This window comes from Saccostrea cucullata, unplaced genomic scaffold, assembly GCF_032062105.1.
Source record: "Saccostrea cucullata isolate Sc308-1 unplaced genomic scaffold, CSIRO_AGI_Scuc_v1 ctg547, whole genome shotgun sequence".
In the NCBI taxonomy this organism is placed as follows: domain Eukaryota; kingdom Metazoa; phylum Mollusca; class Bivalvia; order Ostreida; family Ostreidae; genus Saccostrea; species Saccostrea cuccullata.
The window spans coordinates 166,217-182,500 of NW_026930450.1; the positions used below are offsets into that span (position 1 = coordinate 166,217).

The window sequence follows — 16,284 nt, forward strand, 5'->3', positions numbered from 1 at the left end:
ATATTTAAAACCTTAACTGCATGTATACACGTTCAAATACCCTGACAAGAAATTCAAAATATAGTTTACATGTACCTGAATTTGATCATCACCGTTTTATAGAATGATCAGTTATATACACATGTTTTAATAAAATTGTTCTTAAATTCCTATTAAATTTTTTCTTTACCCATGCATTTGCAGTACTAGCTGAAGAACTGTAGCGTTATGGTTTTATATATTAGTCTTGGACCATAACAGTTATGGTAAAAGACAAATATATGAAGCCATTACACTTTTCAAGCGGGGGTATAATAAAGAGACTTGCATAAAAAGAGAATATTGATATGCAAGCCTTATTGGATGGAACCATTTATAACATATTGTTGATGAATTCTAGGCAAACACTCATAGGACACCAAAAAATCATATGCAAAAACAGTTTTGGAAACAAAAACGTGTTTCTTAGGGTATATAGCGGGATGTCCGTCTGTCTGTCTGTACGTCCGTCTGCTACGCTTTGGGGTACCCATCTCTTATCCGCATTTCCTCTTATACCACCGAATGAAATTTGATGAGACTTTCAGAGAAACGTTATTATGTTCCCCAAACGAAGTTGGGGAACATATTGTTTTTACTCTGTTTCTTATTATTATTATTATTTTTCTTCTTCTTCCTGGGTACTTTTTTGTCCGGGAATGATCTTGTAAACTGTTCGTCCGAGGTAGGTAAAACCTTTTTAGGGTAAGTAGACATGTTATGCAGATTTGCGGAATCAAGGTCATTTTGCGCGCACGTGCTTGCAAGAGCGCGCACTGCAACACTTGAAATAACCAATATAATAGATATAGTCGGAACTTTTCTATTTTTTGATAAAATGCTTTGAAACTCATAATGTAAGGATACATTAGTAGTATAGACAAGATGGCATGGTCAAAATAGCAAGATCTCACGCGCATGCACGTGCGCTTTCCTCTGATTGGCTGAAACTAAAGTCTCAATATCTTTCTTGTTTCTTGTCATAATCTTTTGAAATTTTGAACATGGTCCTACATTATAAAGATCTACAGCATGATATGTTAAAATTTTAATAAAAGCATGCGCATGCGCGCGTGCTGTAATCTGATTGGCTAAAACTTTAAATGGCTATATCTCGTTTGTTTTTTGACGAAATGCTTTGAAATTTAAAACATAGTCATGCATTACGATATCCTAACATATGATATAGAAAATATTCATGAAATCACGCGCATGCACGTGTGCTGCAATCTGATTGGCTGAAACTTCAAATGGCTATAACTCTCTTGTTTTTCAACCAAACAGGATGGGATTTAGAACTTGGATAAATATAAGGGACTCCTACAAGAAGGTGTAGTCATTATGCACGTGCGTGCACGTGAAATGAGTAAAATAAAAAATACACTCGAATGAGTGCATTTTTTAATACTTTTGGATTAAATGCTTTGATATTATTAAAATTTTAGATAGTGTAGACAAGATAATATGGTCGTTACGCACATGAACACGCGTGCAATGCCTATTTTTTAAATATATTTTGTATTTTTTTTGGAAGACCTTGATTAAGTCTAAATTCCATAAAGTATTTCTTATTTAATAGAGATAACAGGGAATATGGCACCAAAAGGGAGTTGGGGAGCGTTTGGGGAACATCTGTAACGGTCCCCGTTACAATTAGCACTAGTTACATAATGTCATAGTGCACCTCCTATTTCACTTTTTGATCCGACACATATATTTATGGTTTCCCATTGCAAAACATGAACACTGCCTTTATATTCGTATGGGGAGGCGGGGGTATCATTTAGTGTGCTCATTGCTCACAGAACCTCTAGTTATAACTGTATTTAAAAGGAACATAGTAGGCCCGTGTAACACTTAACAATCAAAATTTCTAAAACGATTTAGAGTTTCAGAATGTTAATATGACAGATCAAATTTCTAAATTTCAAAAACTCAAACTGATTTGGTATACATATTGAAATTTAATGTTTTAGTTCAAAAATCTAAATTATCAAATTTTCAAACAGGTTTCTGAGTTTAATTTGTCAGATTTTTATATTAAATATTCAAATTTACAAAACGATTTTTGTATATTTTAATTTTTTTTAGTTTTTAATTTACCCTTTGTTCAGAAAGTTTACGCTTATCAAACTAAAGTTCCATAACATTTTTCGTCTTTTAATTATTCAAAATTTACAATCTAATTAAAATTAGATGACAAATCCGCTGGCATACTCGCTACGTTAGTATGCGAGAGGATCTAACATCAAATTTTAATTAGATTGTTAGAATTTACTTCATCTTTCAAGCGTTTTGGATTTTTTTTTAAATTTGGTATTTTGATTCAAATATTCAAATTTCAAATAACCAAAACACTCTGAGTTTTAAGGATTACACTTAAAATATCCAAAATATCAAATTTCCTAATCCAATTTGAATTTTTAACATCAGTTCAATACTTTAACTATCTAAAAGCTCTTTTGCCTGACAAATAAATAAGTAAATAAATAAATAAATTTTTGATTTAAAAACTCAAATTTCAAATATTCAACAATACTTTTTACATTTTGGGTTTTTAGTCTTTTACTTCAAATATCCAAAATATCAAATCCCAAACCTGGTTTGAATTTTGAAACTATTTCATAAAGTCTTTGGTAAAGCAAAAGAGTTTTTAGATAGTTAGAATAAATCAGAAAAGGTGAAGTCATTTCGTTTCTATATAAGGGGAGTTAAGAAAGTTCGTTCCATGATGAAATATTTTCAAAAATTTCAAAGCAGTGCTTAACTAAAGAGATGAATTTTCAAGTCTGACAAAATCACATGAGTGTGCTTTAGATTTATAGCAATTCATTTCTAGCAGGAAGTTACCACAAATTACCACAAGTGTTTTCTTCTTCTCACGTAGAAGTTTTTTTAAAAATTAAATTCTGCTTCAAAGGAAAATAAAAACAGCAGGTCAGCTAATAAAGGAGCATAGTTAGTGCCCAGTTGAGAACTTCAACAGTTTGTTGCATAATTGGAAAACTTGCCTTCAAAGACTATATAAAATATTTTCAATTAGGAATTCCCGTAACCTTCTAAATAATCACCTTAGGAGTATAACTGTATGTAGACTCAGACTTATTGTAGACAAAATAATTTTGTTAATGACCAATCACAAAATAAGAAAATTTCAGACTTCCATTCTATTGAAAGAAAAAAAAGCAGTTTTCTATGATATCAAGGAGCCTAGAGTTTTTAATTTTTCACGATCGACGAATGTTTGGCTATTATTTTGGAAGATGTCAAGGCGAAGTACTGCGTAAAATGAAGAGTTCTGAGAATTGGTTTTTATAAGAAAAAAGTTAATAACCCCTGAATGGCCGCCAGGATAAACACCAGATGCTGTCATAAGAAAAATTTTTTTGTAAGTGTTTGCCTCTAACTCTAATCCCGAAGGAATGGCAATTGTTATTCTATATAGACATAATTTACATGTATCAAATTGACCATAAGATACTTGGATGACCTTATTATGACCCATGGTATATGGAGTTCTATTGAAGAAGAAAGTTGTTTTTCCTGAAATAAGGTTTTGTGTTTCCTGGCATAAGGTTTTGTGTAACAACATTGCCAATAAAATTGAATTCAATTATGTCGAGATGTAATTGAGCTTACATACATGTACATGTTTGTGTATTTTTTTTTTAAATTTAGATTCTACCTATACTTTATGTAAAAACATTCCAATCTTTGGCTATACGCCACATTAAAAAATCTAGAGTAGGTGAGGCATAGCAGTGTCCTGGATACTGTTATAAACTTTGTCATACTTGCAATCTGTCATTTTAACTGGAACCTTACAAAGTTTTTCCTGTGAATTTGTTCCAGTGGTAAATTGAATTGGAGCACACGGCGGGTGTGACCGGTCGGCAGGGGATGCTCACATCTCCATGCATGGCACCTGATCCCACCTATGATGTTTATGAGGTCCGTGTTTCTCTGCTCCTGATTTGTATAGTTTAATGAACTTTCGAGCTTGAAAACTGCTTATTATCTTCATATATATTTCATAGTCAGCTTTAAATAGCCATGGTGAATGCATCGTTGATAAAGAGCAAATAACGGACCTTGCAGTTATTAGTAGTTATTTTTTCGACTCAAGGGTTTCTACGATTTTTTTCAGGATTTTTTACCACTTTTCTACTGTCTGAAAATATTTAAGAAACCAGAACGTGTGATATGTTCTTTTCCTGAAATTAATTATAGGCATACATGCACGAATTTCACCAAAAAGTCAATATTAAAGAAGAATACCAGATTTCTTGGTTAAAAATGCCAACGAGACTAACATCTCCATCACTTCGATTATCGCGTTTATGTTTTCAAATCGTTTATTTTTAAATGCCGTATTCAAATCCTATTTCTTCCTGGATTGAAGAGGACAGTAGTCATATTTTCGTGCCAGCAAATCTTCAAAGTTGACAGTTCAGTACAAGGATTTGGATAGAACTCCAATACATGACAACTGATCATTCTTCTGGTGTCTGTAGATGAAAAGAAGATATGGTTACAAAAGTTCGGGATTGCTTCCGGGTGAAAAAATAAAAAAAACACTGTTGCAGCCTTTGCAGAAAAAGTACATAACCCGAGTAAGCATTAGAAGTAAGATCGGGAACATAGAAAAAATCGTTCTACAGTCAATTTATAGTGTGTAAGTCCTAAATAAAGACCAAACAATAACATGAAAATCTCAATAGTATTCGACTTGATAATAGACAGTATTTGCTTACAAAGTCATTGTATTGACCAAAGAACTTGTGCGAAATAAAGACTTTAAAGGCATATGACCTATGGAAGACCTGTATTTATTCTAAAAGCCAAAAGGCTAAAGTCAAGCTCGAAAATTTTTACATACTCTCTGTATATGAAGCTTTCAATTCAGAATGATGAAATATGTGACCATAAACAGTATTCAAGCTCAAAAGTCCATTAAACAATACAGAATTGGAGCAGAGCAGACAGGAACCCCCAAAACATCAGAGTCTGTATCAGGTGTCACTGAGGAGTGAGCATTCCCTGCCGACCAGTCACACCCGTCGTGTGCTCCTTGTAATGATCGGGAAATAACGGAAAAATCCGTCGTCAATTCAGTGTATAAATAATGGACTAACAATAAATATGAACAATGTCAGTCAGCATTTGACTCAGTGAAATTGCATTTGCTGACAAGGTCATTTTATCGACCATAGAACTTACAAAATTATGACTTTAAATGTGACTGCTGATATTATTGTTTCAGCAACTCGTTTGTCAATAATTTACCTCGTTTAAAAAGATCATACGTAGCGAGTGCTCTTTAGTATCGAATCAACTGAGAGATGTAAACTCGGTATGCATGTAAGGAAGGTATGTTGTTGCATTAGTAAGGGACGTTGACATTAGAAAAGTTAAAGTCATCACGCTTATCATAGAGCTTGGTTGTAAGTTTACCAATAACGTCTTTCTCAAATAGTACGAAACAAATGTGTCAGACTCTGTGGTATCTTTCATTTCAAGCTCACCGGGATATATCGCATCGACGACATAAGAATAGAAATCACCTTTGTTAAATGACAATACGTCGATCGTCTATATGTCTAAATGTCGAATTGAAGGCCACAGCGCGTGTTTTCTTCCTTTTAGGTATAAGATTTTGGACAAATTCTGCTTATTTCGAGGCACAAAGGGTACCCATGGTAATTCCAATAGATTGCTGGAGGACATGGTCTCCAAAAACCACATAGATATTATCAATCAGAAACTCGATTATTTTTTAGCATCAACTTCAGAGAACTTGTGTGTAAACTCAGAATGTTTAAAAGAAATAATTTTGCATATAACCAATGACAAAGTAAGTAAATATACGAATTTCAATTTAATTGAAAAAGTAACAGCCAATGACATCAAAGAACCTGGACGTTATCGTAAGGGGTGATTGTTTATAAAGTTTGAAAAGTCGTAGAATTTTATGTTGTTGATATTGGTAAAATTTTGTTATATCAAATGCTCCAAAAGTTCCTTGGAATTTTTTAAGTATCCACATTTGATGTTTCATACTTGGACATTTTTACTTGAAAAAGACGTTAATGGTAACCTAACAACCAAGCTATATGATAAACGTGATGACTTTTAACTTTTCTATCGTCAACTTCCCTTACTTATGCAGCAATATACCTTCATCACCTGCATGCAGAATGTATATATCTCAGTTGATTCGATACGCAAGAGCATGCTCTATGAACAATTTCTAAAACGAGGTAAATTATTGACAAGCAAATTGATGAAACAAGAATATCAGCAGTCATCATTTCGTAAGTTTGGTCGATACAATGACCTTGTCAGCAAATACGATTTATCACTGAGTCAAATGCTGACTGACGTTTTTCATACTAATTGTTAGTCCATTATTTACACACGGAATTGACGACGAATTTTTCCGTTATTTCCCGATCATGACAAGGAGCACACGGCGGGTGTGACCAGTCAGCAGGGGATGCTCACTCCTCCATGTCACCTGATCCCACCTCTGATGTTTCGGAGGTCCGTGTTTGCTCTGCTCCTTTTTTGTATTGTTTTATGGACTTTAATATAGAATACTGTTCAATATCTCCATATCCTTCCTCACACCACTTCTCGAATATATTATTTCACAGACCTCTTCTCCTTTTTTACTGTTAATGCCTTAGTGAGGAGTAAAAAAAGAAACTTGGATGAACATTTACTGGAACCCGCGCTATTTATCTTTGTCTCTTAGGAGTTTTAAGCTGTTGGTTTTGATAAAATTTTGTGATGTCAAAGGTTCCAAAAGTTCCTTGGAATTTTGTTGTATCCACATCTGATTTACACTTCTTATCAAAAATGTTGTTGCACGGTAGTCTTGAAGTTTCACCTACACCAGTGTTATGGTAAGGAGTAAAGAAAGAGGCTTGGTTGAACATTTATTAGAACCCGCTAGGTATCTTTGTTTGTAAGGATTTTTGTGAAGTTTGGATACCAGATATGGTAATTCAGATTTACTTTGGTTGTTTGGAATATTAAAAATACTTAAAACTGACTATCGGTATGATTTTGAAGAATTTCTTCCTTAGAAGGAAATATGAGTATAATTTACCTTACCACTTGTAGAATTAAATCAATCCAAGTTCCTAGCTGTAATGTACAATGAGCCTTACAAAGACAATGTTGTTACCTGCTTTGTCAGCAGGTACTAGTACGTACTGATGATGTAATCAATATAATTCTTTTTTCACTTCTGAATTCTTGAATACAGAAGGATAGGTGGTTTTCATATCGCCCCCAACCGTTTAATGCGTGTTTTAACATACATCTGATATCAGTGGGGACGTTTTTGAGCTTTTGCAATGAAAATTAATATCATAACTTCTAATAGCCCTATCCGCCCCTCTTAAAGTGTCCCCAATTTTGACCCTCCGTCTAGATTTCCTTAAGTAAGACAAGTAAATGATATCGGAAAAATTAATATCATTTTAGGGGGATATTAAGGGTATTTCATTCGTATTATACATGTTCTGATAATTGGTCAAAAAGTTGGTTTTGACAAGGCAGTTAGTAATATTCGAAGCCTTAATTTTAAATCTAGAATACATAAATCAAAGGAAAGAATTCAGAAAGTATGGACTTTCTATTTAAAGTGACAAAAAAAATCAATGATAATAATAAATATCGGTTGTATATTGTCTTATGGCATTTACTTGCTGTACAACTTTTCATTTCACTCGCTCACTTCCCCGCAATATTAAAAGCAGTGTCGGCAGTGTTTTCAGTGGCCTTTCAAAATCAAAAACACCTCTTCGATTCATTCATTTAGGATACACTGAGAATGCCAGTTCAAATAACGTTTTCTTTTATTTTTGCCACGAATTTTAATCGGGGACTCGGGGGAAATTTTCTGCTTTCGTTTTGATTTCACCCACTCATACCTTGGGAGATAATAACCCCCACTCACAAAAAGTTCATTCACTCTTTTAAATTTCAGAAAATGTCAAGGAAATAGGATATTTTTGAAAAGCCTGTCTTTTCTATTTGTACATTCATCTCATAAGTCTCTCTCTTACTCACTTGCTCTCCTTGAATAATTTAGTATAACTTTGAAAAACTTTCCACCTGTGTGCAGAACCACAGTAAAATATTCCAAGATACTATTCAAGTCAACTTTAGACAGATACATGTACACTGAAAATTACATGTAAAGTGCAAAAATTGTCGTTTAATTTTTTAGAACGTGTCTTTTTGGTATTTAGACATTGGAATTTAAAGTAGGATTTTTTTTTACAACTCATCGTTATGAATAATAAAGAATTAGTTTTGCATTTTCTGATTTTGAAGAAATCGAATAAGTCAAACCTAGGCAGGGAAGATTCTCGTTCGATAAAAGTGCTTTTTTGTGAAATATTTTTCCGCCAATAATTTTGCTGTTAGAAACCAATTAGATATGGATATGGATTTTAGTTTGCCTCAGTAATCTAAGTTGATTAATCTTTATTCAGAGGAATGGGGGGGGGGGGGGTATGCGCGTGTTCTACAGATCCTTTTCCATTTCGGAAAGAACCTGAGACTTTCAATAATAAGACAAGTTAGACAAATTGAGGTTCATCAAATCCCATATATGCCTCTAGCAATAAATTTTTCTTGTAATAAAATATTACAACATCAGAATTAAAATTAAGGAAATGGATAAAGTTTTTCAAATATTGAGCAAGCATTGTGGGCTTTATGACCCCTCATCTCCATTAAGTGCCTTTGCCGGGAAAACTCGGGGGGAAATTCAATCACAGTTAATAATTAAAGAAAATCATTCAATAAATCACCATTAGCATTAAGGATGTTAGATTAAGGGACCTGTGGAACTATATTGATCTGAAATTTGACGAAAGTATACCTATACTGATAATATAATGTTAGAAATCACGGAACATTCAAATTATGCAACAATATATAAACGTATACTGGAAAGGTAATCTGCCGGTGTAACAGTTCCCATGGAAACTGAAGTAATCAGTGCCCAATAAGTATACGTATGATCTCAGAATGTAAAAATTTCTACCAGAAACAAGAAGCTTTAGCCCTTAGAAGGAATACAATGTATGCGTTTTTACTTCGGAGTTTAATGATTAATTAGACGTGATTTATCAGATTTGTTATCATTGCCTTCAAACATATAGCGTTAATTTTCTTTCTCAATCCGAACTCAGTATTGATTATATATCATGTTAAGAAAAAGGAGCTCCTGCGTTCCCTAGTCGCGATGTGGCGCGGATGAATGTTGTCATTTATATCAACTTATACCCCGAGCTTCCCTGCTAATTAGGGGGGCCTTACTAATTAGCAAATCTCTCATATACCATGCAACAAACGAGGAAGACGGGAAGTCTAAAGTATGATTATAAAATTCCAATATGAAATTTTGTTTTGATTTAGTGAAAGTGCTCGTTTTGACGTTGGTGGCACTGAAAAATTCTGTTTATACGGGTAAGTGATATTTCCCCTTTATTGATATGTGTTTAATATTATTATTTTTTTATTAATAATATGTACGTACATGTTTAATTTTTCCTGAAATTTATAAAAGAGAAGCATAACTTAAAAATCTAATTTTTTTAAATCTTAGAAACAGACGAAAAAGAATTTATCGAATTGAATTACTATAGTATCTGTACTTGTTATAGCACGTTGCGCATTTAATTTGTTTGTGCTTGTGAAAGTGTTTTTTTAATTTTAACTTTTAAAATCTCGAATAAGCATTATACCGTATTTTGTGTTTACAATAAAATATTTTTATTATTATTGTATTTATGTACAATGCATTTTATTCAATTTCAAAAATGAGTTTTATTCCTACTATTTTAAAATGCATTCTTCGTAAAGCCAACTCGTTTCTAACACTTCTTCGATGATACCCTTTGAAATGTGGTTGATCAATTAAATCTTTCCAACAAAAAAAGTCCAATTTTAATATTTTCAAAATTTTTAAAACTCTACTTAGAAAAGAAGAAGAAAGAAAATGTTGACTCTATGCCTAGGGTTTCTACGCAGGTGACAATTTACGGGGAAAAATGCGCAGCAAAATGATTGATATGTGGGTGCATATAGACATTTCGAGAAATCGGAGCAAAATAAGGCCGGTTACTGATCAATAGCATTACTTTATTAATCTTGGGGAGAGTAGTTTTTCTAATGCTGGAAACATCTGCTTAGGAACGTAACATACTATAGCACATGCTGGACTTGAAAGAAACAAACAGATTATGACATGGATATTGAATTCAAGTAAAAAATGTTTTCTGGAGGGCTGCTAGAGAATAAGCTTTAATATATTGAAACAGAATAATGGTGATTCGTGGTTAAAAAAAAATACTAGTAGCTTGTATTAATTTAGCTGTGACTATATAACGTGAACTTAATATTTGTTGCAGATGACGGAACCTGCTCAGCATTGAGATCAAAATCGATATATATGAATGAAGACATTTTGGAGTTTATAGATAATAATGATCAGTTGGTCGAGTCGAAAACAAAATCAAAAGAGTGTAGTAGAAGCAGCTACTACCAAAACAGGAAAAAGGGATGGGAATCTAGTCACATGAAAGATCGGCGGGAAACAGAATCACCCAGCAGAAAGTCAAAACACCAGCGACGACTCAAAGGCTCGAAGAGAATGAGAAAAATGAAGAAGAAAAAGCAGCGCTGGAAGAGACACAAACAGAAAATGGGATGAAAATTCAAATCCTCTTTATCCATTATAAACCAGATTTCTAAAATTCCAGTCATGTGACATTGATACAGATGAAAATTTAGAATCTGTTGCCGTGTGCGATGTTTCATGAGCACAGTATTAGGATGAAGGCGATCTCGGCAGCTTATTTCCTGTCAAATGTATAAGATGAAGCCCCGGAGCAGTTTGATTGATGCCTAAGAATCGATTTTCTATCCACTATAATTCGATCTGAGTAAAGGCTTATTATACATCTTGACGAACTTGGCTCGTAATAACTTGAGCGTTAGAGCATAAGAAATTGTTAAATGAGGTATGGAAGAATATAGGACAATCTACAAGAAAAAGAAGGGAAGGGATACTCATTCTAGAGAGTATACACTGAAACATAAGAGAAAATAATTTTTGTGACATTGGTGTGATTAATGAGGGATGTATTAATTATAGATATAAGAGCATTTCTAGATAAGGGTTGTCAAAACCATAGTGATCACTCGCCCGTCTTTTCTATATTGAGTACTCAAGTACTCAATCGGTCATTATTCAATAATAACAATATCAAAATTTAAAACTTATACTGTTATATGCACAAATGTATCTACACCATCGTATATTGTTCTTTTATCTTAAGAAATAAAGGAGAAAATATTCAGTGAATGTAAATATATAGACTTAAAGTGAACCCTTCAATTTAGGTATACCTGTGTTTAGCGCTAAATGACCTTATTGCGCCTGTGACTTTACAACGTCTAAAATCCACACTAAAGGTTGAAAATAATAATTTTTGCAAGGCACTGTTTTGTCTAATTACTTGAATATCATTTTTGGTTTTCGATACTTCGATTCTCGGCCATTTTGACGAGTACTCAAGTGAATGGTTAGTCATTGATAACCCTTATGTATATATATATATGTATAAGATATTAAAGTCTTTCTATAATTTTGTGCTTTACGTCTTTCTACCTGAAACATGCATCTTCTTTATAAAATAGTAAAAAAGGATTTAAAAATTCATGATACATCTAGAGATGTTTTGATAGAAATGAATTTAAGAAGAGGGGGTCATATAATGAAGTTTATCAATGCCCAGATTCCTTTCATTATAGAACCAATTTTAACTTTTTCAACTTGTGAACTTGAGGTGTACAATTTTTTTCTGAAGAGGATACAGCTGTTGAAGCTTTTAAAAATTGATTTATTCATTAATTCATTTCATTAATTAAATTATTACTTTCTGTTTTATAAAGATTATTACGTAAATATTTTTCGATACAATTTTTATGTCCAGCAGCGACAACTTTTAATGGACACTGCGGATGTCATGTAAACTAAAAAATACATGTATAAAGATTCGAAAATGTCATTGTTTGATTGTGAGACAGATAAAACTAAAAGAACTCACGATGATTCCCCTCTATCTTAATTACTGACCGTGTAGTTTCCGGGAAATAACAGTGATAAGATATTATCGGAATCCACTCCTATAGGAAGTCGATTAGAAATACTATCGAATGTTTAAAGCAGAAAGCAGCTACTGATTCCGAAATGCATGTCTTTCGAGTAAAGCCGGAAGATATAATGAACTGTGATCATTTCCCTCTAAATCTATTCATTATTTTCAAATGAAAATAAAACAAACATTATGGGTAACAACAAAAAACGGCAGCCATTTTATACTGTACAATATAAATATATTATGTCAGATATAAAAACATGCATAAGTACATGCATATATTTATGATAAAAGAAGATTGAATAATATAAATTTAATATGCTCTATGTGTCAATCAAAATTGTAATATAAACGAGTATTCTCCTCGCATATACATGGGGTTAGATAGCATACATGATCAGTACGTATTGGTCCCTGCTGACAAAGAAAGTAACATCATTGTCTTTGTTTGTAAGGCTTAATATAGAAAAATGTATTTTAGAAGAGCTTTCAATCTACAAGTGGTAATCCAACATATACTCATAGGTCCCTTTAAAATATGACAGTTTTGAATATTTTTTTCAAATCCAAAACAAACAAAATGACGAAAATGTAATAGAACTACCGTATCTATATTGAATTCCGAAACTCCATAAAAATCCTTACAAGCAAAGATACAAAGCGGCTTCAGGTAAATGATCAACCAAGCCTCTTTCTTTACTCGTCACTAAGATATAAACAGTAGTGAAGGTGAAACTTCAATATATTAAAGAAGTGGTTACTTAAAAATTCCAAGGAACTTTTGGACATTTGAAATCACAAGATTTTTTCCAAAATCAACAGTTTAAAAACGTACGACCTTTCAACTTTATACACAACCATTCCCCACGATAAATTAAAGTTCAGGCTTCTTGATATCATTAACAGCTGCTTAAAAAAAATAGAACTCGAAAACTGACTAACATTAACTGTCATTTACAAAATTATTTTGTTAAAACATTCTGATTGTACACACAATTAATTTGAAGTTGACATCAAAAAGATGCTTAAGTATTTGTTCAACACAATATTAATGTGGTTTTTGGAGACCAGGTCTTCCAACAAATTTTTGGAATTTCCATGGGTACCAATTGCGCCCCGTTATTAGCAAACCTATTTTTGTATTCATATATGAAGCAGAATTTGTCTAAAATTTTATGCATGAAAAAAAGACTTGCTGTGGCCTTCAACTCGACCTTTAGATAAATCGCCGTGGTATTGTCAATTAACAATGGTAATTTTAATTCTTATTTCGATACGATATATCCTGGTGAGCTTGAGATAAAAGATACCACAGAGTCTGACACATCTGTTTTATACTTGGATGTTTTACTTGTAAAAGACAGTAATGGTAATCTAACAACCAAGCTCTATGATAAAAGTGATGACTTTTTAAAATCAACTTTTCAGTCCTCAACTTTCTTTACTTGTGCAGCAATATACCTTCATCACCTGCATACAGAGTTTATATCTCTCAGTTAATTCGATACGCAAGAGCATGCTCTATGTATGAACAATTTTTAGAATAAGGTAAATTATCGACGAACAAGTTGCTGACACAAGAAGATCAGCAGTCTTGTTTAAAGTCATCATTTCGTAAGTTCTGTGTGTCGATACAATGACCTTGTCAGCAATACAGTTTATCATTGAGTCATATACTGACTGACGTTTTTCATACTAATTGTTAGTCCATTATTTATACACTGAATTGACGACGGATTTTCCATTATTTCCCGATCATGACAAGGAGCAAACGGCGGGTGTGATCGGTCAGCAGGGGATGCTCACTCCTCCATGACATCTGATCCCACCTCCGATGTTTGGAGGTCTGTGTTTGCTCTGCTCCTATTTTGTATTGTTTAAGGACTTTTGATCTTAAATACTGTTCGTTATCTCCATGTCTTTCACACATGTAGCCTTACTAACATGACCGTTTTTTTTTTATTTTTTGATCACCAAATGATATAAAACCGGGTTCTAATATACGAATCAAAACCTTGTAATTTCGAAGAAGTATTTCATTTCAGCACAGATCAGAAATTGATTTGTGTCCAATTTGTGCCCCAAAGGAAGGAAATATACCTTTTATAAAATCCAGTGAAGAAAACATTTTGTGAAGAGGACAAATAAAGGGACACCTTGAATTGCAAAGATATATATATATTTGCTGAGTACACTGTATGCAAGTATCCCCTGTCGATGTACCACATCAACCGTGAATCCTTTATATAGATCAGATAGAATGAATATTCAGTAGTCAAATTTAGTACCAAAAAAAATGATTTTCCAGTTTGTTTAACAACTTTAAATTAGACATAGTAGGTTGCATTTACAAACATGTAAGGTCATCAAAACGATAGTGAGATTTTGCAAAATTCTGACTCTAAGTGAGGTACTGAAATTCATAAGGCATATAACATATCTTTTTAACTTGTCAGTACCTTGTGTGTAGAATAATTTTGGAGACTTTACACCATGAATGCTGGTCATAGCAAAGAACTACTGAATAAATAAGGGTGACTGACGATGGAAAAAATATAACATACAGTTTAGTAATTAGATTACCAGTGTCGTCTATATAAAGTCAATGAAATTTTCAAGTATGAAATAGATGTAGCAGGCATTTGACTGCAAGTGACTATAATTGTTAAATGCTGGACTCAAAACACTACAATATGCATTTACATGTAAAATATTTTGTTGCCGAGAAGCCTCAGTATTCCTTTTTGAAAGCTATTCCTTTTTACCATTTCAACTTCTTTGGCAGTCTTGTCACCGATTTTGATGAAACTTTGCCCATTATTGCAATTTGAAACTTGAGATTTTCACTGTCAGAATAATGTTTAACATCAACCTTATTCCAACTCATGCTATAATGAAAAGAAGCTATTTAAAATACTCCCTTATGTAAGTTACTGATGATACTTTTTAAATGCCGAAAACTGCTGAATGCTCGATATTTCCTGAAGATGCTAGTAAACTCTAAGTCTAAAAAAAATGATATCAAAAGTCTTAAGAAAAGTCTTAAGATTTTTTTTAAATTTAGTATATTTTCAGTTTCTACACACAAAACTATACAACTGAAATCATGTCTTTATCATAACTCACAAGATGTTATTTTTCTGGCATTAAAAATTCAACAGGCAGGAAAATAATCTTATAGTCTTATTTTAATTAGCTGAATTAAAAGTTATCTTATATATTCAGGAAATAGAATAAAAAGTGGGTGTCTTTGATGTAAAATTTTTACATGTTACTAACAGTGTTAATGTTTTAAGGTAAATTACTCTTTCTTCAACTTTCAGAATATATATCTATATTTGTCATGATATGATGATAGACTTTATAAGAATTATTTGAATATTTTAGGATCAGCATAAAATGTTTCACTGCACGAAATGAAATTGTTTGAAAAATGTGAACCCCAACTTAACGGTACGGTTACTATTTTAAAAGAGAAAAAAAATTATTTTCTTTTTTAAAAAACTTTCCGCCACATAACATTTCCCTGCTTAACATGCTTAATGATGTTTTGTGATGGAATCGAAACTCTTTAATTAGAAGGTGTTTTGGCAATTAAATACATTAAGTACAATTCTTAAAAAACGTTTTTGGTTGAAGCGATGTAGCCACAGAACAAACTAGTACATGTAAAGTGTAAATATATATATCGCAAGGACAGTAAAACACGGATAGCCTAAGATAAATTAGGCTTTATTGCTGCTTCGTTGTGGGGGATTTACCTTACATTGCTGTGGGGATTAATTGCTTCATGGTGGAGTATCCATAGAAACAGCATTCCAGTGATTGAAAGTAAAAATGTTTGTCTGCTTTAGGAATTTATTGTTACATTGTACTTTTTTAGCATTGTAACCAAGAAGGGAAACTGTTCACTATTTGTTGGACCTCCACGGTAGCTCAGATGATTTTGCGCTTAATCCGTAATCGGTAGGCCGTTGGTTCAATTTCCAGACGAAACGAAGTAGGAAGCAATGGAATATTATGGAGAATCGGTGCAGTATTCAAGCTCAAAGCCCATTTCAACAATCTACAGCAAAGC

At 32.8% G+C, this 16,284-nt stretch overlaps 2 protein-coding genes across 3 annotated transcripts in view; both read left to right on the forward strand.

Annotated features, from left to right (window-relative positions):
* Window positions 1–16,284, forward strand: part of LOC134228632 (putative oxidoreductase YteT) — a 164,502-nt gene that overhangs the window by 99,122 nt on the left and 49,096 nt on the right. The gene's annotated exons all lie outside the window — the stretch shown is intronic.
* LOC134228618 (uncharacterized) lies at window positions 8,805–11,317 on the forward strand. 2 transcript variants are annotated; one of them, XM_062710282.1, is made up of 2 exons: window positions 8,805–9,510; window positions 10,455–11,317. In XM_062710282.1, exons 1-2 carry the CDS (start codon window positions 9,438–9,440, stop codon window positions 10,754–10,756), a joined length of 375 nt encoding a protein of 124 aa, XP_062566266.1. In that variant the 5' UTR covers window positions 8,805–9,437; the 3' UTR covers window positions 10,757–11,317. The 2 variants fall into 2 exon arrangements, with proteins under 2 accessions (XP_062566266.1, XP_062566267.1); XM_062710283.1 differs by lacking the exon at window positions 8,805–9,510 and adding an exon at window positions 10,160–10,308.

Excerpts from the sequence above, each read along its gene's own strand:
- LOC134228618 (XM_062710282.1), top strand. The coding sequence starts at position 9,438 with ATGAAATTTTGTTTTGATTTAGTGAAAGTGCTCGTTTTGACGTTGGTG. Across the intron at positions 9,511-10,454 it reads GAAAAATTCTGTTTATACGG|ATGACGGAACCTGCTCAGCA; the intron begins GTAAGTGATATT and ends TATTTGTTGCAG.